The sequence below is a fragment of the Nipponia nippon genome, unplaced genomic scaffold, assembly GCF_047370975.1.
Source record: "Nipponia nippon isolate SJK-2023a ecotype South Korea unplaced genomic scaffold, ASM4737097v1 scaffold_7, whole genome shotgun sequence".
NCBI lineage: Eukaryota > Metazoa > Chordata > Aves > Pelecaniformes > Threskiornithidae > Nipponia > Nipponia nippon.
The window spans coordinates 32,538,324-32,563,766 of record NW_028262391.1 but is presented as its reverse complement, the minus strand read 5'-3'; the positions used below and the strand labels follow the sequence as shown (position 1 = coordinate 32,563,766).

General features: G+C 55.8%; 2 protein-coding genes and 1 long non-coding RNA gene across 13 annotated transcripts; 2 read left to right on the top strand and 1 right to left on the bottom strand.

The window, feature by feature from the left end:
- Positions 1-887: 887 nt before the first annotated feature.
- On the top strand, positions 888-8,731 carry FCSK (fucose kinase). 5 transcript variants are annotated; one of them, XM_087740312.1, is made up of 23 exons: positions 888-972; positions 1,059-1,216; positions 1,324-1,374; positions 1,478-1,603; positions 1,805-1,877; positions 2,166-2,263; positions 2,413-2,493; positions 2,583-2,702; positions 2,898-3,039; positions 3,285-3,412; positions 3,518-3,616; positions 4,091-4,261; positions 4,335-4,402; positions 4,558-4,928; positions 5,177-5,387; positions 5,481-5,647; positions 5,748-5,975; positions 6,132-6,275; positions 6,415-6,534; positions 6,608-6,795; positions 6,984-7,083; positions 7,666-7,889; positions 8,105-8,731. In XM_087740312.1, the coding sequence occupies exons 1-23, from the start codon at positions 903-905 to the stop codon at positions 8,219-8,221; spliced, it is 3,255 nt and encodes a 1,084-aa protein (XP_087596438.1). In that variant the 5' UTR covers positions 888-902; the 3' UTR covers positions 8,222-8,731. The 5 variants fall into 5 exon arrangements, with proteins under 5 accessions (XP_087596438.1, XP_087596437.1, XP_087596439.1 ...); XM_087740311.1 differs by having other exon boundaries at positions 3,515-3,616; XM_087740313.1 differs by lacking the exon at positions 1,805-1,877 and having other exon boundaries at positions 2,189-2,263; positions 3,515-3,616.
- A 124-nt stretch (positions 8,732-8,855) lies between these two features.
- COG4 (component of oligomeric golgi complex 4) lies at positions 8,856-25,404 on the bottom strand. 7 transcript variants are annotated; one of them, XM_087740316.1, is made up of 19 exons: positions 25,150-25,389; positions 24,495-24,577; positions 23,545-23,767; positions 22,749-22,923; positions 21,942-22,135; positions 21,362-21,467; positions 19,917-20,074; positions 19,292-19,350; positions 17,764-17,897; positions 17,116-17,234; positions 16,555-16,721; positions 15,711-15,876; positions 14,119-14,181; positions 13,531-13,647; positions 11,780-11,872; positions 11,387-11,470; positions 10,963-11,064; positions 10,441-10,569; positions 8,856-9,856 (listed from the first exon to the last, which is right to left on the bottom strand). In XM_087740316.1, exons 1-19 carry the CDS (start codon positions 25,294-25,296, stop codon positions 9,722-9,724), a joined length of 2,454 nt encoding a protein of 817 aa, XP_087596442.1. In that variant the 5' UTR covers positions 25,297-25,389; the 3' UTR covers positions 8,856-9,721. The 7 variants fall into 7 exon arrangements, 5 of the variants coding, with proteins under 5 accessions (XP_087596442.1, XP_087596443.1, XP_087596444.1 ...); XM_087740317.1 differs by having other exon boundaries at positions 23,653-23,767; positions 25,150-25,377; XM_087740318.1 differs by lacking the exon at positions 25,150-25,389 and adding an exon at positions 24,757-25,110.
- LOC148050984 (uncharacterized) lies at positions 17,904-21,355 on the top strand. The gene is made up of 3 exons (XR_015700671.1): positions 17,904-18,649; positions 20,321-20,422; positions 20,958-21,355. It is a non-coding gene; the product is annotated as an uncharacterized LOC148050984 (long non-coding RNA).
- Positions 25,405-25,443: the final 39 nt, after the last annotated feature.

The following is a 25,443-nucleotide window of genomic DNA, read 5'->3' as shown; positions in this document are numbered from 1 at the left end:
TGCCCAACCCCGGTACCCAGCCCGGCGCATCGGCATCCCCGGTGCCCAACCCCGGTACCCAGCCCGACGCATCGGCATCCCCGATGCCCAGCCCCGGTACCCAGCCCAGCGCACCGGCATCCCCGTTACCCACCTCCGTACCCACCCTGGTACCCAATCCGGTACCCACCGCGGCACCCACCCCGGCACACCGGCACCCCGGCACGCCCCGGTACCCACCCCGATACCTTCCCTCCCTCGTAACCCCTTTACTGGTACCCAGCCGGTAGCCTCCCTCCTTGGTACCCCCCTCGCCGGTGCCCACCCGGTGCCCACCCCGGCACGCCGGCATGCCCGGTACCCACCCGGTCCCGCACCCCAGTGCCCATCCCGGTGCACCGGCATCCCCGGTACCCACCCCAGCCCTCACACCGGCGCACCGGCACCCCCCGGTGTCCACCCCGATACCCATCCCGGCACCTACGGGGCACCCACCAGCCGCCCGCCCCGGCGCCCACCCCAGCACCCACCGGGCGCCCACCCCAGCACCCACTGCCCGCACCCGGGCACCCCCACCCCGCTGCAGAGGCCCCTGCGAGGAGTCGGGCTGAGTCCGGGCGAGCTCGTGACAGGGATGGCCCGGGGCACTTAGGGGCGCCCGCCGTCGCCGGGACCATTTTGGGGCAGAGAAACGTCAACCCCCCCCCCATTCCGCCTTTGCAAGCCCCCCGGGGAGGGGGTGTGTGTATGTGCCTTTAAGCCGGCCGGGCCCGCCCGGCCGCGCAGTGCACGCTGGGAGATGCAGTCCCCCGCCGAGGAGCCTCCCGCAGCGCGTGCCGGGACGCTGGCGGCGGCTGGACTACATCTCCCGGCAGGCGCCGCGGCCGTCAGGCAGGGGAGGGGCGGGAGGGTCCGGCGGGACGATGGCGGCGGAGTGGAGCGTCCTCCTCCTCACTTGCCAGCGCGGCGGCTGCGTCTCCGCCTTCCAGCGAGGCAAGCGGCGGGGCTGGCGCTCCCCCTCTCCCCGCGGCGGGGCGGGGGGTGCCAGCCCTCAGCGCCGCCGGCCTCTCGCTTGGCAGAGCTGGAGGCCCGCCGGCTGAGGGGCGGCCTGGGCCCGCGCCCCCCCCCGCTGCTCCTGGCCGTGGAGGACCCCTGGGCCCGCCTGGGCAGCGGCGGCGCCACCCTCAACGCCTTGCTGGTGGCGGCCGAGCACCTCAGCGCCCGGGCGGGATGCACGGTGAGGGGCCTTCCGCTGGCTGGGGAGGGGGGAGCGGGGGGCAGCCTGTGGTGGGCCCGGGGGGGCTGCGCTCTCCCTGCTGAGTGTCCCCTGCTCCGCCCTCCCAGGTGGTGACCTCCGACGTCCTGCGGGAAGCCCGGATCCTCATCCTGCACATGGTGAGAGCCCACCTGCAGCCCAGCTTGTGACCCCTCCCTTGCACCGGAGCCGCCTCGCACCCCCTCCCTCCCTGTGACCCCCCGGCGTTCCCTGTCCCGCCAGGGCCGCGACTTCTCCTTCGACGACTGCGGCCGGGCCTTCACCTGCCTGCCCGCGGAGGAGCCCAGCGCCCCGGCCGAAGCACTGGTCTGCAACCTGGACAGTCTGCTGGGGACCATGACGCACCGGGTCTGTGTGGCCTCTGGGACAGTGCCCTGGGCTTGTGCCATGCAATGTGGGGTACCCTGGCATGGGGGTGGATTTGGCTCCTCCTGAAGCCTTTGGGGTGCCTTCAGCAGGCTCCCAGTAGGGCAGGAAGAGTGCTGAGTGCCCTACAAGGGCTGGGCCCCTCCCGTGCCATCCCTGGGCATGTGGCCCTTCTCTCAGCAGCTCTGCGTGGGCTCCCCGCCTGGCGTGTGGGTCTGCAGCACCGACATGCTCCTCACCGTGCCCTCGGCGCCAGGTGAGTGGGTGCCAGCCTCGCCTCCAGCACCTGCTTCAGCTTGGGACAGGGGTCGGAGCTTGCAGTAGCACAGACGGTTCAGCCTGTGCCGTGCCCCCACGAGGGTGTGGATTCTCGGGTGTTGCTGACCCTTCTGTGGTTGGGAGCATCCATTGTGCCTGCAGCAAGATGACTGAGGCTGGACACTGCTGTTACCACCTCTGCCGTGGGCCCAGTTTTCAGGCAGTTGTGCCCAGTGCAGGTATGTTCAGTGCCCCAGCGGGCACTGGTCTCTGTCCTTCTCCCCAGGGATTGACTGGGATGGTTTCCAGGGTGTCAGAGTGATTGCGGTGCCCGGGAGCCAAGCGTATGCCAGGAATCATGGGGTCTACCTTGCCGATGAACAGGTCAGGAGCAGCTCCCCCTTCAAGGGGCATCCCTTGGAGGTGCAGGGGTCCCCACCCCTTCGGTCTCTTGGGTGCCAGGGTCCCAGCCCTGCCACGGCTGTGTGGCTTGGGGTGCCCTGAAGAGCTCGTTGGGGTTGTCTCGCTCCCAGGGGCTAGTGCGCAACATCATCTACAAAGGCACAGAGGCCCAGATCCAGCAGTGTGCGGGGCCCGACGGCACCGTCCCACTGGTATGGCACAACTCAGGCGTCGGTGGCCCTGCCAGCCCCATTCCTCATGTCACCGTGGCCGTGGCCTCAGCCCCGCTGTGCTCTGGCAGGTCTGCGGGGTGGTTTTCTTCTCCTCAGATGCCGCCGAGCAGCTTCTGGCCACCCATGTTATTCCTCCTCTGGACGCCTGCACCTACATGGGGCTGGACTCGGGGGCACCACCCATCCAGGTGACAGCCCCTCTGTGGTGGACGGGACCCCTTGCCCCACGGGTGCCACTGTTGGGCATCTCTGTAGGGCCTGTTTGCCCCCGTGCTGCCAGGGCAGGAGATGTGGCAGGAGGGGAGCACCCAGCAGCAGGGTGGGGGTCAGGGTGGCTGCACTGGCCAGCCTGGCTGCACCCAACTGGTCCCTTCTTTCCCCAGCTCTCCCTCTTCTTCGACATCGTGCTGTCCATGGCAGGGGGGGTGACGAAGGAGGATTTTGTGAAGGGTGGCGGTGATGCCAGCGTGAGGAGCGCCCGCTCCATGCTGTGGACAGCTCTCCGTGCCTTCCCTCTTAGCATGGGTGAGTGATGCTGCAGTGGGTGCATGTGACAACCCAGCCCTGAGCCCTCTTCCCCTGTGTGGGGATTGATGGGGTGGTCAGGGCCTGGCACCTGGCTGTTTCTCCCCACAGCTGTGGGTCCCCAGGTCTTCTCTCCCTACCCCTTTGACTGGGGATGTTCAGCCTGGCTGCCCTTGGCTTACACGGGTGTCAGGTACACCCACATTTGTCGTCTGTGTGCTGACAGCTCTCCTGCTCCCCCACAGCCTGCATCCCCGATGCGTCCTATGACTACATGACCACCTCTGCAAGCGACCACATCCGCAGCCTGACACTCCTGCCTGGCTCTGCCAGCCACCTCCGCTTCTGCAAAACAGCCCATTCCCATGTGGACGTACGTCTTTCCATCCCCAGCCTTGCTCACACACAGTTTTTGGGGTTTGCTCTGGGCTGCGTGGCCGGACCCCGGTCCCACGTGCCTCTGTGTCCCCGGCAGCAGCCCTGTCTCCTGGAGGACGGCTCTTCAGTCACCAACTGCCTGCTGGAAGGAGCCGTGCGGCTGGCAGCTGGCAGTGTCATCCAGCACTGTCACCTCCAGGTACGTGGCAAGGGTGGGGGTAACCCCGAGTTCTCAGTGTACTGAATGGGCAGCAGGATGAGGTGGCCCTGGCTGGGATGGGGGACCCACAGCTGTGAGATCTGGGGTGTCCTTCCTCTTCCTGGCTGCCTTTTGGCTGGTGCTGGGGACCCTGGTGGCTGTCACCCTCCCTAGGAAAGGGGTGGAAGCTGTCCCTGCTGGGCTGTCCCTTCCTGGGGACCAGGGCAGACCCTCTCCTTGGGGGCTGTGTCATGGCTGTGAGTCCCGGAGGCTGTCACCTGGCCTGAATTGCTGCAGTGCATGTCCCTGCAGCCCCATGACAAAGCAAAGTGTGTCCCTCTGCCACCTGGCTCCTGCTGGCCCCAGCTTGTCTCCCGGGGTTGTTGTCCCCTTCCAAGGCTGGGGTCTGGCTGTGGTTTGGGGGCTGCTCTGGAGCTGGCAGTGCCACTGAGGGCCCCACTGCCTCTTCCGCAGGGTCCCCTGGAGATTGGTCCCGGCTGCCTTCTCTCAGGCCTCACCACGGGCTCCTCGCTGGCCCTGCAGGGCTGTCCCCTGCATGACGTCGTCCTGCAAGGCCACCACATCCGGCTGCGTGACCTGCCCTGCCGTGTGTTCACGCTCACCGGCCGCCTTGACAACTGGCAGGTACAGGGGCAGTGAGGCAGTGCAAGGCTCCCCGTGGAGCTGGGGCATAACCAGCCCCTCCATCTCCCTGCAGAGCCCTGCCGAAGAGGCCACCTACTTGAATGTGCCCTGGGCTGAGTTTTTCCATCGGACAGGCATACGGTAGGTGCCACGTGCCAGGATGGGACAGGAGACCCGGCTCCCCTGGGCGTGGCTGCAGTGGGAGGTGCCACCCCAACCCATCCTATGTCCCGCCTCCCCTCCTGGAAGGTGTCCTCAAGCCCTGGGGCGGTGCTGATGCGCTCTTCCTCCATCAGGGAAGGGGACCTTTGGGACGCTGAGATGCCGCGGAGGAGCCGCTGCTTGCTCAGTGCCCGGCTCTTCCCAGTGCTGCATGCCTGTGAGGCGCTGGGGCTGGAGGACGTGCTGTGGCTGCTGGACCCGGCGGCGCCGGCTGGCGAGCGGCTGGTGCGCTGGCGGGCAGCCTGGCGCATGTCCTGGCAGGAGCTGCTGCCCTGCCTGGACAAGGCAGCCGAGCTGGGTGCCCGCCGGGCCCTCTTCTTCCTGCAGGGCCAGCGCAAGGTGCGGCAGGTGCTGCTGGGGCGGCAGGACAGCAGCCTCCTGCCGCTCGCCCGCAGCGCCGTCCACGAGGGCTACCACGAGGCCGTGCTGGGCACGCTGGATGAGGGTGAGCTGGACTTGCACAAGCTCTGTCTCGTGCCTCTGGGTATTGGGGCTGTTTGGTGCTCCCCAGCCCCTCCGATAACCCCCCATTGCAAGAACCCATGGGGTGCACCCCCAGGGCATCCAGCAAGCCAGGGTGGGTGCAAGCCATGCGAGTCCCTCTCCCCTGGAGCTGGCTTATTGCAGAAGTGGGGCTGGTTTGGGGTGACCCGCAGCCTGGCTATGGCTTTGCAACCTCCTTTTGTTTTCTAGTTGCCTCCACGGCTGGCGACGCTGGCATCGCAGCCCGGGCACTCGCCTGCATTGCTGACGTCCTGGGCTGCATGGCACGAGGGGAAGGGGGCTTGCGGAGCGGGCCCGCTGCCAACAGGGAGTGGGCCTTGGCTTTCAGACGCCTGGAGAGCGGGGACATCGCCGGTGGTGTCCGGGAGCTGGCTGCTGAGCGGCAGAAGTGGATGAGCAGGTGAGGCTGGGGCTGGTGAGCAGCTGCTGCCCTGTCCCAGGCATTGGCACTCGTGGAACTGCAGCAGCGGGCTCAGCATCGCTCTTTTCCCAGTCCAGCTCTGCTGGTGAGAGCGGCTCGGCATTACGAGGGGGCCGAGCAGATCCTCCTCCGGCAGGCGGTGATGTCCTCGTGCCAGTTTGTCACCGTAGGGCAGGCGGAGCTGCCACCCTTGGGGCACTGGGTGCAGGTGGCATGTCCGGCTCGCCTGGACCTCTCTGGTGAGTGCAACCCCCAGCCAAACGATCCACGTCTCACCCCTGTGACACTGGGGGAAGAGAAGTCGGGGTGCCACGGGGAGCTGATGGTGAGCCTTGGCAGGCGGCTGGAGCGACACCCCCCCCATCACGTACGAGCACGGGGGGGCCGTGGTGGATGTGGCGGTGCTGGTGGATGGGTGCCGGCCCATCGGCGCCCGGGTGCGGCGCATTGGCGAGCCGGAGCTGCGCCTCATCAGCCTTGGCGGGACACTGCAGAGCGAAGTGGCGGTGGAGCTGGTGTGCCGGGAGCTGGAGCACTTGCAGGATTACTGCCAGCCACACGCGCCAGGTGAGGTGCCACCAGCCGCACGGCCTGGCTCCGTACCCCTGATGTCCCCTTGGTGTCCTGACCCCATGGTGGCAGGGTGACCCTTTTTGGGGATGATGGGGTGAGGGAGCAGGTAGCGCAGCAGGCACCAGCTTTGCTTTCTCCTCGTGTTTCCAGGAGCCTTGCTCAAAGCTGCCTTCATCTGCACCCAGGTTGTGCAGTTCCCTTCGCAGAAGCCCTTGCGGGCCCAGCTGATGGAGAGCTTTGGGGGTGGGTTTGAGGTGCACACCTGGTCCAAGCTGCCCCACGGGTCTGGCCTTGGTAAGTCTGCAGGGAAAGGGCTGGCTTGCTGCCAGCACCGGGAACGGGCATCCCCCTCGCCGCCCTGTAGCCGGGAGCCCCGGCTCTCACAGGCATGTGTGGTGCCTCGCTGCCCTGGCCCCGCCTGTGCTCCCTGCAGGCACCAGCAGCATCCTGGCAGGAGCAGTGATGGCATCGCTGTACCGGGCAACCGGGAAGGCTACCAGCACCGACTCCCTCATCCACGCCGTGCTGCACCTGGAGCAGAGGCTCACGACAGGTAGCGGCCGGGGGGAGCAGCCAGCCTGCGGGGTGGGGGGCCCGGCAGTGGCTGAGGACCCTCTGCCCTGCAGGCGGCGGCTGGCAGGACCAGGTGGGCGGGCTCGTGCCCGGCATCAAAATCGGGCGGTCGAAGGCCCAGCTGCCGCTCAGGGTGGAGGTGGAGAAGATCCCAGTGCCCGACGGTTTTACCCAGACCCTCAACAATCACTTGCTGCTGGTGTACACAGGGAAGACTCGCCTGGCCCGCAACCTGCTCCAGGTAATGCCTGGGTGCCGCAGGGTCTGGCCTCTGCTCCCTCCGCGGCCTTTGGTGCCTGTCCCCTTCACTGGCGCAGAGCTTTGCCACCCAGATGGGATCTGGCAGTGAAGGCTGTGGGTGCAGCGCTGCCTCCCCGGGTGCTGCTGGGTCCGGCTGGGTGGTGACAGGGACATTCTGGCCTCTTGCAGGATGTGGTGAGGAACTGGTACGCCAGGCTGCCCTCCGCTGTGCAGAATGCCGACGCGCTGGTGAGCAACGCCGAGGAGTGTGCCCAGGCCTTGAGGCAAGGTGTGAGCCCCCTTCCCTGGGCCAGGCCAGCCCTTTTAACTGCTGAAGAAACACAAACATCCCCGGGGAGTCTGTGCAGTCCTGGGGGGCAAAAGCTGGGGGGTTGCAGGCTCTTGCAGCTGCAGAAGCCTCAAATCCTCCTCCCATGCCTGGCATATTACTGGTAATGCCTGAAAATTGGCATATTACAGGCAGTGCCCCAAAATTCAGGCTTGAACAAAGACTTTGAGGAAGGGGGGATTAGACACGCCTAGTCTGGTTGATTATTTTCCAAGAGCCATCCGTGATGGGGCTGGGGGCCGTGCCTAGCCTGTGCAGTGGATTCGTTAGGCCTTTGGCTGCTGGGATGCTGCGGAGGGGAAGCCAGAGCATTAAAGCAAGCAAATTCTCCCCCTGTAGAGGATTAAAAATAAACAGCAACGTGACAGGGCTGGGTTTGCTTGCTCGGCAGGCAGGGCTGGGAGGAACTGGGTAGATGAGAAGGCAGAATTTAGCTTGGGCTGAGCAGGAGAGGCAGGGACAGGTTTCTGCCCCTTGGGCAAGAAATAGAGGCAAATAATTTCAGTATCCTCTCTCCTGCAGGTAACCTGCTGCTCATTGGCAAGTGTCTGGACCGCTACTGGCAGCAGAAGAAATGCATGGCCCCTGGGTGTGAGCCGCTGGCCGTCAGGCACATGATGGATGCTCTTCGGCCCTACGTCTACGGGCAGTGCTTGGCTGGGGCTGGCGGTGGCGGCTTCCTTTACATCTTAACCAAAGGCCCTCGGCAGAAAGAGGCTTTGTACCAAGTTCTAGCAAAAACCGAGGTGAGATCTGAGCTCCCAGGTGGTTCGCTGTTGCGGCGGCTTGCAGAAGCTCACTTTATATAGCACAAGCACTAGGAGTATCTTGCCCACCACGAGGGGGATGAGATTGCTTCTTGTCCCCTTAGCCCTCCCCGGGACCCTGGAAGTGAGAACAGGTCCCTTGCTGGCTCCTGCCCCAATCCTTTTTTTTTTTTTTTTTTTTTTTTCCCCCCTAGGGACTGGGCAACTTCAGCATCCACAGCATTGAAGTGGACATGGGTGGGTTTGCTGTGGAGGTCGTGGGATGTGATCCGAAGGACGGTGCTTGCCCCGGAGAGGACATGGCTGTGTGAAAGCCTTCAGCCCTGACCTGTTCCTGGCAGATATGCAGGGCAGGGGAGGGAGCAGCCAGCTGCCTTCCAACACAGGGAAATCCCCGCTGCTTTAGAGGCAGCTCCTTCAGCCAGCTCCAGCAGGTGCCTTAGGTTTTGATGTGGCCTTTTTGTGCTGCTACTTGCCCCAGAAGCTACGGAGGCTGGAGAAGCTGTGACAAGCTGGGCAGGCAAAACCATCCCCGGAGGGCGGCCTTGCTGGAAGGACAGTTTGCTAGGGCCTGCAGGCTGATTTGGGGTTTTCACAGTTCTCCAAAAGGAAAAGAATAGCATTTGTGATGCTGCTTCTAGCAGGAACCTTCCTGCTCTTCCAGCAGCAGGGGTCTGCGCTACCCCTTCGGCATGCAATGCTCCTGCACCAAGCATGCACCTGGGTGTAGAATCAAGTCCCTCTCCTGTGCTGAGAGACTATTCCTGCAGTGAGTTACTAGTCCCTGTGCTCTCTTTGAATAAAAAAGCTTGTTCCCAGCATGTGTTTATGCCCCTCTGTCCCCAGCAGGGCTCCTCCCTCCCTGCGGGACAGCAAGGGCCTGGCACTGCAGGGGCAAAGCTCTCCTGGGGCGGGCATGGCAGAACCTGTGCGCAGAGGCTGGACATCGCCCTCCACGGCCCTGGCTGACGGGGACAGCAGGGGAGCGCTGCCACAGGAGCGGGGTTTTGTCTTCGGGGTACTCGCGACGTGCCAATGCCAGCTGCGGGGGGCAAGAAGATCCTCTTGGTGCCGGCACAGGGTAGAAGAGGAGAAATGGTGCCTAGCTCTTCTCCCGCATCTCTCCAGCTTCCTCCGGGCCCACAGACACACGCCCCACCCGAGGGTGCTGCTCAGTCAGGCGAGGTTTATTTACAGAGTAGCTGTACAGGGCACAGCAAGCCAGCAGGGACACAGCCCCGCTTCCCACAGCGGCTTTCTAGGGATTTTCCAAACACCCTCCCCACAAGGAAATCACTCCTTTTCCCTTCTACAGAACGCTCCCCACCGCCACCAGGGCTCAGGATGTGTAGGACTCCAGTAGCTGACCCTTAAATTGGTGGCACAGAAGGAACACAACTGCGGCCAGCAGCACGGGCAGAGCGCACTCTGCAGACCCGTATTTGAACCACACTGTAACAGCCCCCAAATTCCCTGACCTGCAGCCTGCCACAGGGCAGCAGAATGAAGGGAGTCGGGAGCCAGTGCAAGCTTGTCCCTCAGACTAGCACCTGTTTTCAGAAATAGTGTCATGCTGCTCTCAAAATGAGAGATCCCTCTGCTGCCTTGTTTCTGCTCCCACAAAAGAATGGCGGCTCTTCTTCCCAAGCCGAGGAAAGCCCTTTGCTCCAAGGAACATGAGCAGAAGGGCAGACATCACCCCATCCCCACACCGTCTAACAGCCAGCCCCACGGCAGGACCTGGGCAGGCTCCAGAGCTGTGGCCTTCCTGCCGTTACCTCCTGCGCGGTGCTGACCCGAGCACCGACCAACTACAGGCGCAGCCGCTTGATATCCTCACTGCGGAAGTCAATTCGGAGAGCCAGCACCTGCCGGACCTCGGCGGGAGTAAGGCGCCAGGTGAGCGGGCCTGAGTTCGGGCCCCAGTAATCCAGGATCTCTGTCACCTGGAGAAAGAGGAGAGCTGCAGGAGACAAGTTGGCACCAACTGCTCTCGCATGGGAGTTCAAACTCCGGCTGTCGTCACGGTATTTCCTGCCATGAACCCCTGCAGGCAAATGCCCATCAGGCATGGGGCAACTTTTCCAGCTTCTCCATATCGCTTTCTACAACTGCCTGAAAGGAGGTTATAGTGAGGTGGAGATCGGTCTCTCCTCCCAAGTAACAAGCGATAGGACAAGAGGAAACAGCCTCAAGTTGGAGGTTTAGATTGGATATTAGGAAAAATTACTTCCCTGAAAGAGTAGTCAGGCGTTGGAACAGGCTGCCCAGGGAATTGGTTAAGTCCCCGTCCCTGGAGGTATTGAAAAGACGGGTAGATGTGGTGCTTAGGGACATGGTTTAGTGGTGGACTTGGCAGCGCTAGGTTAACAGTTGGACTTGATCTTAAAGGTCTTTTCCAACATGAACGATTCTATGATTCTATACCCCATAGGTGTGACAAGGTCTGGATGAGCCCAGTAAATCCATGTGCAGTCCAGCTGGGGCTCCCGCAATCCCCCAGTAAAAGCAGACAAAAAGTGTAGCTTACCCTTTCCAGATTGAGGATGGTGGCCATTTGGGAAAGACGGGCAAACTTGTCACGGATAGTCCAGGTGGTGACCGTGGTGAGATAGGCTATGAGAGACCTCAGCTCCTTGTCAAACTGCAGACCGCCAAGCTGTGGGGACGGCGGGAGCCCTGTTAACTCCCCAAGCAGGCCCAGGGGTTGTGCCAAACACACAATTAACAAAAGTCACAGGGGAGCAGGGGGAGATCTCTGAGCAGGAGGGTCCCAGTTAGACCATTTATTGCAGGTTAAACTGGCTTATGTTTAGACCCACCTTAAAGTCGTTCCCCCCCCCTTATTGATGCAAGCCCCTCCCAGCCCCATCACAAAATACACTTTCACGCTGTGTGTGCTAAGGCGAGGTCTCCCTGAGCTGGCCACCAGTGGTGGCAGAGCTTCTTTGAGGGCAATGTTTGCCTCTGCCCCATCCCTTAACTGAGGGTTTCCTGGTGGAAGGTTTGCAGTCAAGCCAGACTACAGGGTAGAGGACAGTGTTTTGCTTACCCTGCTGAAGGTGGATTTGAGCAGCACTTTCTCCAGTTCAATGGCTATGAGACTGGTCATAAGACCAGTGAGGGTATCGTAAATCACTGGAGAAAGTCCGGCCTGGAAGCAGAAACCTGTGTCATTCTTGTCAGGAACAACTGAGCAGAGGCCCACAAAACCCAAGCCTATGAGAGCTTTCACGTAAAGACCCATTACTTGCAGGCTCAGTGACTGGAGAGCACCACAGAAGTGAGCCAGGTCCATGGGGCTTGCAAGCAGGCTTTGAGAATTGCGGGAGAAGGGGGTGACTGGGTCTCTGAGCCCTGCAAGGCACCGGAGGACATCTCTGTCCACCATTCCCCTGAGCAGGGAAAGAGTTGGGAGATGCCACGTGGAGGTCTGGCCAAAGCCTGGCAGGCTGCCACATCCCTCTCTCTCTCACCTTGAACTCTGTCATCTGCTGTTCCAGATTGACGATGAACTGCTGGACCCAGGGATCGTTAGCTTCATAGTCACTGAACTCCTCCTGACATTGAAATACAAAAAAGGTTGTTTATGTGGCCTGCCGCGAACAGCACCAAATGGCCCAGAGGACAGGAAGGGAGGTCACTCCTGGAGCAGCACTGCACCCCTTGTTTCCTCAGGCTCCTCTCTAGCAAAATGCCCCTTTCCAGGCTGGCAGGCAGAGCAAGTTCTGGGTATTTTGCTGTTGCTCTGTGCCAAAGAAACAGTGGACAACTGAGGGGAACGAGACAGCAGTTGCTCTGACTGTGCTGCTGTGCAGAGGACGGAGAGTGCAGAAGTATGGCTGGAAGCAGAGAGCGCTGAGCCTTACCTCCTCGATGTTGTGGGAGACAGAGAGGAATAGGTTGATCCAGGGCTTCACCTGGGGTTTGATGGCTGTGCTGTTCAGCTCATTGAGACCTTCCTGAGGGGGACAGGAAGAAGAGAGGAGAGTGACTGAGCACAGCTAATGTCCAACGGCACACAGCCTTTACAGCCAGGCTGCCTTGATGCTGCCTCCCACCCTCATTGAAAGCAGGGGAAACCGACCCACAGATGTGCCCAAGAAACTGAACCCCAAAGTCCCAGATCCCACACTCTTCCAATGCTGGAGGGCTCTGAGGACACAATGACAAGAAGAGGAAGGACGTTGGCCCAGAAGCTGCCGTTGTGCTGACTTGCAGCCTGGTCTGAAGGGCTCGTGCTTCCCTCACCCCTGCCCAGACAGCTACAGAGGTTTCCTGGCAGGAGAGAGGCGTTCAGTTCACATCTCACCAGGGTAGGAAAGGACACAAACACCAGCCTTTCCACTCAGCACCATCCAGGAGGACACTGTGATTGGACTCAACTGATGCCTCCCGCCTCCAGTGCAGTTTAGCTCAGTAGGAGAAGCTAAAAGGAGGATAAAAGCTGGAACCACAGTTAGTTCCCTGAATTAATCATAACCCCAGCACACGCCATCTCCCCTGAAAAGCAGGTTGTCAGCAAAGGCTGTTCTATCCGCTTCGATGCTAGAGAGCTCTCTGCAAGCCCTCTCCTGCCAACCACCCCCATTTGGCTCAGCAAGATGTTAAGAAAGCTCACCCAGCGTGAAACTGTTCAGGTACCAATACTGCTTGGCATTTGATGGAAGTTTTTAACTAAAACTGGCATTTCTGAGTGGGCCCTGCTGACAATTGTCCTTTTCCAAGGCAAATTCAATGTGCGTGTGACTCAGGCAGTACAGGAGCTTGCTGCTCAGCCTCTTGATTGCTTTGCAGCCAGTTTTAATACTGCACTAGAGCTATACTGGAGAGTTTTACTCCTTACTGATGAGCTCTTTCGTTTCAATACTGACCACAAGCCTCAAGAGGGTTCGCTGGCAATTACTGGTCTGAAGGCATCTGGCTGCAATGAACTGCAAAGCCAAATGAAAAATAGTCTGGCCCCTCTGTGAAGTACAAAGCTGATGGCAAACCTGGTTCAAAATATTCTCTTTTGCTTGGTTTCGGTTTCTTTCCACAGGAGGTATTAGGTCTTCCTGCTCCTCTCCCTGCCAGAGACCACTGTGAAATTTTAGGGCAACAGGCCCCAGCATGCCACACAAGACAGTGGATTTAGCCAGAGCACCTTCTACCCCATGGTGGGGAGTATTTCCATTTGGGAAAAGAGAAACCTGAGAGAAGAGCAGCTCTTCTCTACCAAGAGCCCATCTTCAGTGTTACCTAGTGAGGCTCCGGACAACTTGACAACATGCTGTGCCACGAGGGAGAACGGAGGAGATGGAAAGGCTATTAATATTTCTTCTCCTGAAAATGCTGAACCAACTACAACTCTGTGCTGAGTGAAGACAAATGGAGCAACATTCCTTCTGGCTCTGCAGCTGCTTGCAGTGCGTTTTACGCAGCCGCCAGCTGGTGCGGCTGTGCAGACAGGCTCGATCTGTTGCCATGCCTCAGATTTACTCCCTCCTGCACCCCTACCCAGCACTCCCGAGTCAGACATGCTCCAGGCCTTGGGCTGAAATGATTCCTGCCTGAGCTCTCCCTGAAGACACCGGCCAGCCAGTGTTGGAGGCCAGCAGTAACTCAGCAAGACACTCACCTGCAGCAAGTCACGAAATTTGTTGGAGACAGCAGCCATGTCAGAGAGGCAGCTGTCAATCTTGGCCTGTGCTTGCTCACCCCCGAAGCCTTGGCTAAGCAGTTTGCTGCAGTCACTCTGCAGGGAAGAGATCCACGAGCAAGTTGCAAATTAATAACCCGGACAGTTTCTATCCCTTCATGTTGCTGAGCTCTGGCTGCCCAGCAGCACGCTTGCAGGCTAGGACAGGCGCCAAACTCTTGCTCCTGTGAAGGCACAGGCTGCTGGCTCCAGCTGGGGAGAGGAGAGCAAGAAAGGAAGCCAGGGGCTATCTAGCCCAGCACCAGAGAACCACAGCCTCTCAATGATGCTCGTTTTATTCCACTGGCTCCCGGCCTGTGCCAGGCTGGTCAAGCTGGAGGAACTGGTATTTCCAGCTGTAGCAGCTGGAGATTGCTCTGCCAGCTCAAAATTGCTTTCCTAAGGCTGGAGGGCAAAGACCTCAGGAATTTGGGCATAGCAAAGTCCAGATGGTTTACTTGACCCCCCCCCAAGGGAGGATATTACAAATTTGATTAAGGAAGAAACAGTAAAGAATCCAGACCGCACCTCCAAAGTCTTCTTTAGGGTCATGATGTTTTCGCTGCAGACTTCCACGTTGTTTAAGGTCACCTGGAAAAAAACAACAAAACAAACCAAAGTAGAATTCATTGGACTTTCCCAGCACCAAGTCCATATGTTTACTCCATGCCCTGTTCACAGTACAGGCTGAAATGCAAATATTGAAGGGACAGAGTTCCTACCGTGTGATCAAAGCATTGCAGATTCACAGAGCTGCATGAAGCTGAACTACAGTAACCGAGCATGTGTGCTGAACCTGCAGCTAGTACAAAGTTTGAGATAGTTTAATCCACTCCTTTTCCTCATCATTCTGTCCACGATGTTGCAGCAAAGCCCCACGTGTGGCTGACTGGCAGAAGACGCTGTACCCCTGACTTTCTGTGACAGTGTCACGAAGAACAACAGACCAGGAGTGGCTGGAGGTGATGGTTTATACGCTGTGTACGGAGAAGCACGGGAGGCAGGAAGGCATTCGTATCTAGGCAGGAGGAATCAGCACCCCTCCTGCCAGATAAGTATCTGTTCTTCACCAAACAGACTGTTCTCTACCTGCTGAAGCTGAACTAAATGTCAGTATAAGGCTGGGGTTTGTGCAGACAGGGAAATGAGGCAAGCTGACAGGTGAATGAGGAATTCCAGTGGGAGAACTGACATTTTAAGCACTTTGCTTCAAGAAACCTGTAACCAATAATTTAATGAAATGGAAGAGTTCAGTTCCTCCTGCTCCCTTTGTTGCCTTCTCCCCTTCTACAGTGAATGTCCCAAGGAGCCTCTTCAGCACTGGGTGCTCACAGCAACTTACAGAGAGGGAGACAAGTCAGGGTGAGCCAGCCCCTCTCCAGCGCTCTCAGGGTCTCTGCCCACAGGTCTGCTCAAACAGCAGGGCTGGCTGAGAGGAGAGAGCAAATCCAGAGTTGCTCTCCCAGTGAGGTGTTTTCCACAGTGCAAGCTCTATAGAGCATCCCACCATGGGGAAGAATGCATTACGCTGCAGAAGACGATGCAGTGGCCCTTCAAATGCTCTCCAAGGGGTCTCTAATGCTCACTGCCATGTTTGGCCTGCTCAGGCATGCAGAGAGTTACAGTGCTGCTGTGAGGAGAAGGCACCAGGAGGATCTTGCAGGCCAAGCAGAGCAGACAACCCTGCTCTAATGGAAACTCTCTGATCTGATAAGCAAGAATGAAGGAGCCCTGAGCTTGGGCCAGGAAAGTTTCTCATCTAGAGGAAGGTGTCGATGAGACACTCTCCCACCACCTTTCTGCAGAGCCTGTGAAGAACAGGACTGAGGGATGCCTCAAAAGAGCACAGACTCTTCCCCAGCCTGGAGGGAATCATCATTGCAACAGCCTAAGAGGCAGTCACAGGATCATACTTGGACAGGCCTGGGTGGAAGCCCTACAAACATGAGGCGAGGTAGAAGCATCTACCAGACATCCAAAGTCAGGCCAGCCACCACGCCTGAGCAGGTTTTCCGGTTCTCTGAACGTCTGATAGTCGCACCAATCTTGTTCCCAAGAGCTCTCCATTGTCTTTCCCCTCACCCCAACTCATTCTACATCAGAACAGCCACCAAACCCACCAGAAAGGACTGCTTGGCCTCGTCGGTGCTTTCAATGCCTTTGGTATCGAACTTGCCCTGCTGCAGGCTGCTGTGCATGATGTTCACGGCACTGGTCACCCCTCTCTGGAAGTCCTGGAAGGTTGTGGCTGGAAAGCCCTGCTTCAGCTTGTTGTACAGAACCTCCCTATGGGGCAAGCAGAATATACCAGGGCTTAGAGCAAATACTGCAAGCCACAGCAGAGTTGTGCTCTGTGACAGGGGACAGCACTCTGGCTGAGCTGTGACCTGAACAAGGTAAGTGGAACTTCACAGGGACAAAAGAGGGCAGGCAAATATCTCCTGAGAGCATCTAAAGGACACAAGGCTGAAAGAAAAACACAACCACCCGATTTCTGAGCTTTCCCAAAAATCTTGCCTGCAGCTGTCTGCTGTCTTCAGTCACAGTTCCCCACTCCCATGCTGGGATGAAAAACAGGAGCAGGACAATTTCTGCAGGCTCACCCCAAGTTCAAGTTACAAAGGAATCTCACAAGCAACCCAGAGAACAATTAGGGGTGACCGTGTACCATCAAGCAGGGTAGCACTCCAATGCTACGTGGTGACTCGGTCTCATAGGGGTTTTGGGCCATGAGGTCCCTTTTTCTGTTTGCCCTACAGGTGACCATCACTACTGTGAGAAAAGTCTGCCCAGCTCCAGCTTCCCACACCACACCTGACGCTGCTTCCTATGAACATCTTCCATGGGAGTGACAAACTTGAGGTTCAAAGGCAAAGAACACAAGGAAGACCATCTGACAGCAAACACTGTTTGCAGAACGTGAGGTGGAAGTAAGTTACAATGAACCTGGTGTATTTTCATTACCTGAAGTCAGACTCCAGCTCAGTGGTGGAGTGGTTGATCATGGCACAGAGACAGTCTATGCTGGAGCTGGACAGAGCACGCCCAATGCACTTCTTCACTATATAGAACACGTCATCCACCATGCTGGAGGTGAGCTGGCCCTTCTCGTAGCTGTCCATGGCAACAGCCTGCAAAGAAAGCTGTCTCAGTGCCCTGAGCTCAGCGAGCGAAGGTGCCCTCTCAGAGCAGTGCCATGAGCCCAAACTGCCAGCCTGCCCATTTCACCCTGAGCTGAACTGTACCATGTGTGGGCTGGCACCACACTTCCTAGTTTTCAGTAGCCCATAGACCTGGAAGATCTGGCTCTGGAAGATACTCAGGGGTATGTTTGGAGTCACAGTTCAGAAACAACCACTTGCTTTTCAAAGCCAAGGGAAACAAAAGATCTTCCCAACAGCTGCAGACCTGCCGCATACTCATCTCCCTCCCCAGGGATGCTCAGCAGAGGACTGTGGAGCACACGCAGAGGTCTCGGTTGCTAGCAGAGAGCACAGGCTATTCAAGCAGCGGTCTGAGCCCTACCTTGTTGACAGTCTCCCTCATGAAGTATTCCTCCATGGTGATGTAGTAGCCAATGAGCTCTTGCATGGTGCAGCTCAACAGACTGTTGTTGAGGAGCTTGTCCAGGTATTTTTGATGCTCTACAGAACACAAAAGAGAACCATCAGCAGGGACCAAGTGTCAGAAAGCAGTTCCACCTAATCCCCTTGCTGCCTATCTCATGGGCACCCAACGGACACACACCTGCAAAGCCCAACCCGGAGTAAATCACAGGCCTCAACTGTGGAGCTGAAATTGCTGAGCTGAATTTTGCAGGTGACAAAAGTGACTTCCAGAGATCCATGGAATACCAAAACCCTGAGCCTGTTTTCCCTGTGGCCTCCACCTTTAGGATCTGTGTCTGCAGTGACCAAAGGGCTCTCCCTCTCTTTGGGGACCTTGTTTATTGTGCTCCGCAGTCATTCCTAATGTTGGTTTCCCTGTTAGAGGGAACAACCAGTGCTGAAAACAGGTTTGGGGAGGCCAGGCTACACAATCCTCTTCCACAGAGTGCTCCCAAAGTGTCTTTGCAGATCCTGTGTTACTCTGCTCTGCCACTAACTCAGATATATCTCCACTTCTGGCTGCAAGGAGCGGAGAGTCTGCAAGTATTGGTATTCAAGGTGTTACCTTGCTTTACCTCCTCTGAGGCCATAGAGTCTCCCACCTCAAAATCAGATATTACTCGTCTCTTGATGAACCTCAAGTAGAGCTCACTGCGGGCATTCATCAGAGTGACTTCTGTTAAAATAGGGTCAAGTTCCCTGGAAGGAACACAGCAAGAATCAAGGCAGCAAGACTACAAAAGGAGAAGCACTAATTTAACTCAGTTAAGTAGTATGTTCTCTGTTCTCTTACTATGAGATCAATACTGCCCCTTTGCATCTGTGCTGTCAAGTGGCAGAGCTCAGCAGAATGACAGGTACGTGCAAAGAATGCACATACAGTCAAAATATCCTGAAAAAATCATTACAGAGAAGCTTCTTTTTTCTTCATGGGTTGAGAACAACCACATTAAAATCACAGCAGTAAGGACTGCAAGACTCTAAGCAACCTGATATAACTTCAAAATTAGCCCTGTTTTGAGTGGGAGGTTGGACTAGAGGCCTTCGGCAGTCCTTTCCTACCTCAGTTTTGCTATGATTCTGTGAGCCCTACACGGCCAGTGTCAGAAATGCCTGGTCCCTGCCATGTCCATAATATGTGCTTTTGTGCACAGATTCATGTGTTTCTCTGAAAATGATGAAGAATCTGTTTAAGCTCAACAACTCAGGAAACATGAGACCAAAAAAGCATGTGACAATGCAGAACACGGTGTTCAGATCGGTGATGACTATGAAAAAAAAGACTGTCACATCAGCAGCTTTGTCATCAGTGTGCACAAAAGAACTTTACAAATCCTGCTCAAAGCCTCACAACATGCAAGTGGGACAAGGAACCAGTATCTTTATTTTACAGATGAAAAAGCAAAAGGTCAGAAAACTCGGGATGCATGCGCAGTTACTCAGAGCAAATAGTAAGTGGATCTCTATATTAACGCTGAAATAATCAGTCATGCAGACTCACAGACAGATCTCACTTGAGACACGTAATTTTTTTTTTCAAGGCATGTTTAGAAGTTATGCAATGCCAAAAGGTCTGGGTGCACTTTCAAATGGCCTTACTTAAGGGCTATGCAAATACTTAAAAAGGAGGGAAATTGAAAGGAGGGAAATTGAAATATTCATTAGCAAGAAATGTTCCAGAGTTGCTGCAGCAGCAGTACAGATTAAATAACACCCAAAGATTTATTCCTGATTCTGTCACAAGTTATCTGCCCAGAGAGTTGCTCCATTTCATGAGCTCCGAGGACCATACTCTGACCACCAAAAGGTAGTGGGCACAGGCAATTAAAGTCTCAGTCCTTTGTGTGCAGTGATATTGCCAGCCCTCCAGCAATGTTTAGGGCCAAGGCTTAAAAGTAACGAGTAAGCAAAATAAAGCACCACCACAGAAGCTGCCTTTATAAAAGGGCAGTGAAGGGCACCTACCAATTGGATTTTATGCTTTAGTAGCCACAAAGCCTCTGGAAGACTGGGAGAGTTATCTAAATGCTAAGTAGTGTTAATAACAGCTGAAGAGTGGAAGGTTAGAGAGCAAAAGAAGGTTTTGTTTGTACCTTGGTTCAATCTTCTCTGCAGAAGAACTTCTCATCATGCTATTCTGAACTTGCTGGAACTACAATCACAAAAAAAGGGAGAGTCATCAAAGTCTTTGCTGATGACTTGGAGTTAACAGCCGCTTCTCCTGCTGTAGCCTAAGGAGGTGCTTAGTCAGGGGGGTGATAGGAATGCTTTGCAGGCAGCACTGCCAGCGAAGGGAACCGCATCAGTTCACCTCCTCCTCCAAGACAGAGCTCAGCCTGCCAGGAAGGGCGGTGGGATGGGAGCTCCAACAGAGGCAGCAAGGTATGTGATCATGAGACAGTTACAGCAGCCCTGCATCTAGCAGACAGAAGCAGGAACAAGACAGTGGGGAAGGTGTACTGAAAGCGCCCTACAGACCTGCAGAGCAAAGAATCCTGTGCCCTGGGTCCATTTAGCATGCTCCCAATGAATCCTTCTCTGCAACAGAAGGGATAGCTACAGGCTGGACCCCTCCAGCCATCAGTGCAAATAGGGAGTAAAGCAAGGTTTCTCTCAATACACAAGGTCAGACGTTGCCACCTCTATGGCAGCTGGAGCCCCACTGAGCTACATGGAGGCCGCAGCTGGCTGCGTCAGGCAGCATCACACCCCTCTTACCTGCCTGTGATAGTCCCTCTCTTTGATGAACTTGTCCACCACTTTCTCCACCTGCCGGTCGCACTCCACTTGCAGGTGCTTGATGAGGGTGTACAGCCTCCCTGGCCCGTAGTAGGTCTCCACAATGGGTTGGTGGGTCTCCACAATGCGAGCAATCCCTGCAGAGAGAGGGGAAGCACAAGAGAGAGACTCAAGCATGAGTTCCCAACCAGTCTGGACCCAGAGCAGAGCTACACAGGTCCACAGACAGGACCTAACAAGGGATCATTCTCTCCCCCGATAGGCAGTTTAGACTGTCCAGCCACTCTCTAGTGCCTCACTGGAGGCCTGCCATTACCACCCCTCATTCCATGGCATCTTTTCTCTGCATGACACATTCCATCTTCTCTGCTGTTTATTGCAAGGCTGCAGTGCAAATCTCCTGGAGCAGAAGCCATCTCTCTTCCTAACGAGAACTCCTGCCATGCGACGTGTGTCAGCTGCCCCCCTACCCAGCAAGATACAAGGTATGAAGCTTCCACGGGAGAAAGCTGCACGAGGTAAACCTGGCAGGGGACATAACTGCCATCCAAATCCAGCCTCAGCTTTCAGCATCTACCAGGTTACAGGAGAAGAGCAGTGCAATGAAAATCAGCCTAGGGAAAGCTCTGCTCTTATCTGTCAGGCAGATGCCCAAGAGAGCAAGTGTTAGTGAAGGCTGGACCTCCTTGGAGAAAAAGCTCATCTCCAAGGACATATCTATGCAAGATTGCTTTCTTCTCACAAATTCTCTACTCCAAGAGTTAGCAACGCTCCCCCTCTTTTGAGGCTACTGCCAGGAAAGTCTCGGCAGCTCTAAGGACCTTCAATAGCAGCAAGGATGTCAGACGGGGAGAGTGACTTGGCAGTGGTGCAGCCTGGAATTACAGCAGACTTAATAGAGAAGGCAGTTAATCACCATGGGATCACAATTACTGTCTTTGGCACCATTCCCACAGAGCATTTATATTCCCTTCTCTCCCTTCCCTCTCTGCTTTCAAACTCCTATGGTCCTCCTTGAAGATCCAGGCTTGGAGGCATCAACAGCTGCTCAGTCTTAAGGGATCCGATTAGTTTGTCTGGAGAGCTGCATGTCTGAAGAAACCTTCAGGGAATACCCATTTATTCTAAGGATGCAGAGAACAGGAAGAGCCTGATTCCTGGAGGAACCCAACAAATCCTTTGCAAATCCACTTTGTGCCTGCTCAAGCTGTACGTAGGAAAGCTTGCTTATTGTAATGTCCTCTCCTGGCTGGGAAAAACTTTATTAGTTGTGTCCCTGTCCCTCTAGCCTGACACTCCCATAGCTCAAAGGGGAAGGAAGCATTTTGTGATCTCCTGGAGCTAAAATTAAAAGCATTTAAATTGATGGACAATCTCATCATGGACTTTTTTCAATCCATCAGAAAAGAGGAAAGAAAGATTACCTTCGAAGAGAAGTGTCAGGGTGTCCGCAAAGATGACAGCAGCTCGGCGGTCACTCATGTCTGTCCCCATCACCAGCTGCAGGTTCTCTTCTGCTTTGTTGGCCACCTGCACGACAACAGGACTGGTCAGCTGGTAACACTCAAAGATATTCTTCGTCCCATAGGGTGGTCCTCTGTCCCCTGCCCTATAGAGCTTTTGCTGGCCTTCCCATTGCAGGAGCTACTGCTTTTGTTCCTCCTTTGAACACGGATTCTCTCCCCTCCTGTGGAAAACTCAAGGATCAAGGAGAGGCAGAAACTTGTTCTTCTCTTTCCAGGCTCCCTTGTATGAGCTTTAAGCAAGGACAAAGAGCAAGATACAGGAGAAGCCAGCCAGCCTGTGGGATCTGTATTCAGACACCAGAAAACCCATCCCAGGATGCAAAATGCAGGGAGAGAGATGAACTAAGGCCAGTGCTGGTTTCTAAGATTAATAAGCCAGAGCCAAGATCTCCTTCCACAACATCTGTTGACAGAGACTGGGTTTTGCTTTCCCCTAGGAGACCAGACAGGTCATGGTGTGTTTCACAGAACCTGTTACCTGCTTGCAGAGGTACTCCGAGAACTTGCTCAGCCCCTCCTCATGTAAGCGAAGCAGAGGAAAGATCTTGAAGAACCGTTCCACCTGGGGCAAATCTCCCTGCTTCATAGCTGTGTCAAATTTCTCTGTGACAATTGTCTTCAGGCGCTGTTCTGCTTCCTGCAGCAGCTTCAGGTTGGCATCAATTATGCCCCCTGATCAAAAGGACAGAAAAGAAAGGGAAAAGTGACAGCACAATGTTAGTATGGTATCAAGGGCTACTTTTTTCCCCAGGAGATCAACACTGTGCAGCCCTAGGGTGAGAAGGCAGAAGACACATTGGAATTCCCCTACAGGCAAAGAAAGATAGGTACATGTGTGAAGTACACAGAGCTAACGCTGTGGTCTTGCACGGAGGATGCGAACACATCAACCGGAACATTTCTTTTAGGGATCAGGCAATTTACTCCTTCGTTTCCAGTTGCTCTGCTTGGTAGCACACCGTAACACTGCAGCAGTTTTCCCTGACAGAGCCTTCTCCCGCACTTCTTTTGTCCTGCACGTTTTGTCCTTCACCTAGTCGGCACATGAAATGCCATTAAAGTCATGTGCCAGGAACTCTCCTTTCAATTAATGATAATTCAAACCTAATAACACTTCAAAAACGTTCATCTCTATGTTACTCTATAACATACTAAGATCTTTGGCTAGCATTAGATCTTCCATTTTGTCTATTGAGCTGAGTCTGTCTGCCATGGGAAATTGTGCAGCCTCTAGTTATCTACTGGAAAGGTGACTTATCAGCTTCTCCTCATGAACAGTACTTACCTTCCTTGCCCTGACGACTGAGCTCAATCACTGATTTGTCCAGAGACAGGTAGCGATGGATGTGAGCTGCTGCTTGTTCGTAATCTTCATTTCGCAGGGCTGTTTGAACTCCATCCATGCAGAACTTCAGGTCAAGGATGTCGTCAGCTCTCTGAATGGCCTGATAGAGCCGATTCTGCAAGAAAGGCAACCAGTAAGGCTTCCTGCTGAGGGCTAGACCAGGGAAAGAGAATTATGGAGACAGGAAGAAACAGACTGAAGCAATACTTCTCTACATGATAAACAACTATGTAAGCAGAAACCCAAACTACTTAAAAAGTCATAAGACCAATGACTCCAAAAGATGAGCAGTATTTACCTGTCAAAACTCAGACAGAACTCAGAGGCCATACTCCACTTTAATAAACAGGCAGAGACCAGAGACACAAATACACATCATCCATTTTGATTTAAGCAGTTGTGCTGGGCGCTGGGACTTGACATCTCTTAGCCTACCTCTGTACAAAGAATATGACAGCCCAGATTCCTGACTGCTCTTGGGTGACAATGACCATCTCCACTGTCCCCAGCGCTGCAACAGTTGACAAAACAGTGCTAACAAAGACTAACCGCAGCTTATTCACCATATTCTACCAGGAGCTGCATGGACAGAAGGGGATGCTGGAGAACCAGCTGCTATATGGAAAATCATACGCATTATTTACTCTTGTACCCTGCAATATCCAGGAGCCCAGCAAGATACCATTACTTAACAACACTAGAAAATGCTAAAAGAACAAAGCTGTTTCCAGCCCACCTGCCCACTGAAGAAAAGAGCACATTTCTCTGTTGTGCTGTGAGCACACGAGCAGACAGAATAAGGCCTGGCGGTGACAAGTCCCAAACACTTCCTCAGTCCAGTTACCTTGGCAAGGTCAAGCTGGCGGACCTTACTGCTGACGTTTTCGGCCAGGTTACAGGTGAAGGTGATCATCCCTGCTAACTGCTGGGCATCCCCCTCGATGAGCTGCAAATTAGGGCTGGAAACACAAGCGAATTGAACATAAGATGCAAATATTAAGTAGTCGGATGGTCTGCAACAGCAGGATGGTTCTCCCTCCAAACCCAAATGCTCCTGTCAGCAACGGTATCTCTCATCTCATGCCCCTCCTCCTTACAGGAGCAAAGCATCAAAATCAAACAGACTGCTTTGTAAGAGGCTGTGCAGACAAACGACTGTCTCGCTACCAGACAGGGCATGAATGAGCCACTGAGGCTTTATGATACTCTCCACTTCTGAAGCAGAAGGTGAAGTGCGTAAACTTGTGCTCCAAGCTTTGACCAGATGTGAGGCCGTGTTGGCTAACTTTCCAGACTGCCTGCACAAGCTCACCACGAAGAGGCAGTAATATTTGTCCACACCTGTAAACAGCCTGACACAGGACATCTGATCCAAGTATTGATGCTGAAACCTGACAATCTCTGGGGTGAGACCTTCAAAGAACTGCTCAGCCTATGCCAAAATGGATTGGTCTTGTCAGGGCACAGCAGTTCCCCCTGTTAGTGCTGCGGAGAAGAACCGGGTGCCTGGGGGTGAGGATCCAACTACTGTTCCCTACCACAAACTGATTTAAAGTCTGACATTTTCTGAGAATGAATGTCCTTCCTTTGCAACACTGAAACGAATTTTCACATCATGCAGTAAGCAGGGAGGTACTGAACAGCGCGCAGAAGCAGAAAGAAGGGGAGAGGGCAGGGATCGCTAACCCCATGCGATGAAGTGCAACCATCTTGTTCTCTATGGTGCTTTGCTGCTCCAGGAGGCCATCCAGCTCTTCCTGCACGACTTTCTGGAAGAAAAGGACAAAGGAAGTTTTGTGCGAATTCAGATCTCCTCTGGGCCAGCAACTTATCACAGACCCTACATCCAAGTCAAGGACATGCAGCTAGCAAGGCGTTAGTGCTTCCAAGAGCCCATATGACAATTAAACCCTTCCTAATCTCTCATTTTAATCCTGTAAATACTTACATCCACGCCATTTCGAAGCATCAGTTTTGCCAACCTCATCGCACAACTTTTAAGTCAGGTAACCCACAAACTCCTCCCCTGGCCGTGCTTTCAACGCCCGAGGACCCTGAATCCGCAGGCTGCTCACGATTCAGGGGCGCCAGTTCCGCGGAGGAGGCACCGTCCCCCCGCCGGGCCCGGGGGACGGCTGAGCCCCTATTTATTAACTCCGAAAAGGCTCCGCACGACTACGGGAGCCGTGACAGCGACGCACCCGCTCTCCTTGTCGCCACAGCAGCGCGCCGGAGGGGGGCTGGAGCAGCGAACACCTCCGGGGTGCCGCGTCCCGCGCCCCCCGGCCCGCCCCGCCGTAGCCGATCGCCCCACCGCCTGACGGGCCCGCCCCCCACACACCTCCTCCTCACACAGCCGGCTGTAGGCGGCCTCCAGGTCCGCCAGGTCGGTGAGCGACTGAATCCGCTCCATGGAGAGGGCGGAGGCGGCCGCGCCACCGCCCTCCCCCGCCGGCGTCCTCGGGCCCGGCGCCGTGGCCGCCGCCATCTTTGGGGTGCAGCTGACGCGGCCGATACAGCCGTGAGGCCCGTCGGGGCCGCCGATGGCGCTGCCTGAACGTTTGCGGCCGCTCGGCTCCGCCTGGCAGCGCGGGAGGCTCACGCTCCCCCGGCGCTCTACGCTAAAAGGTGGCTG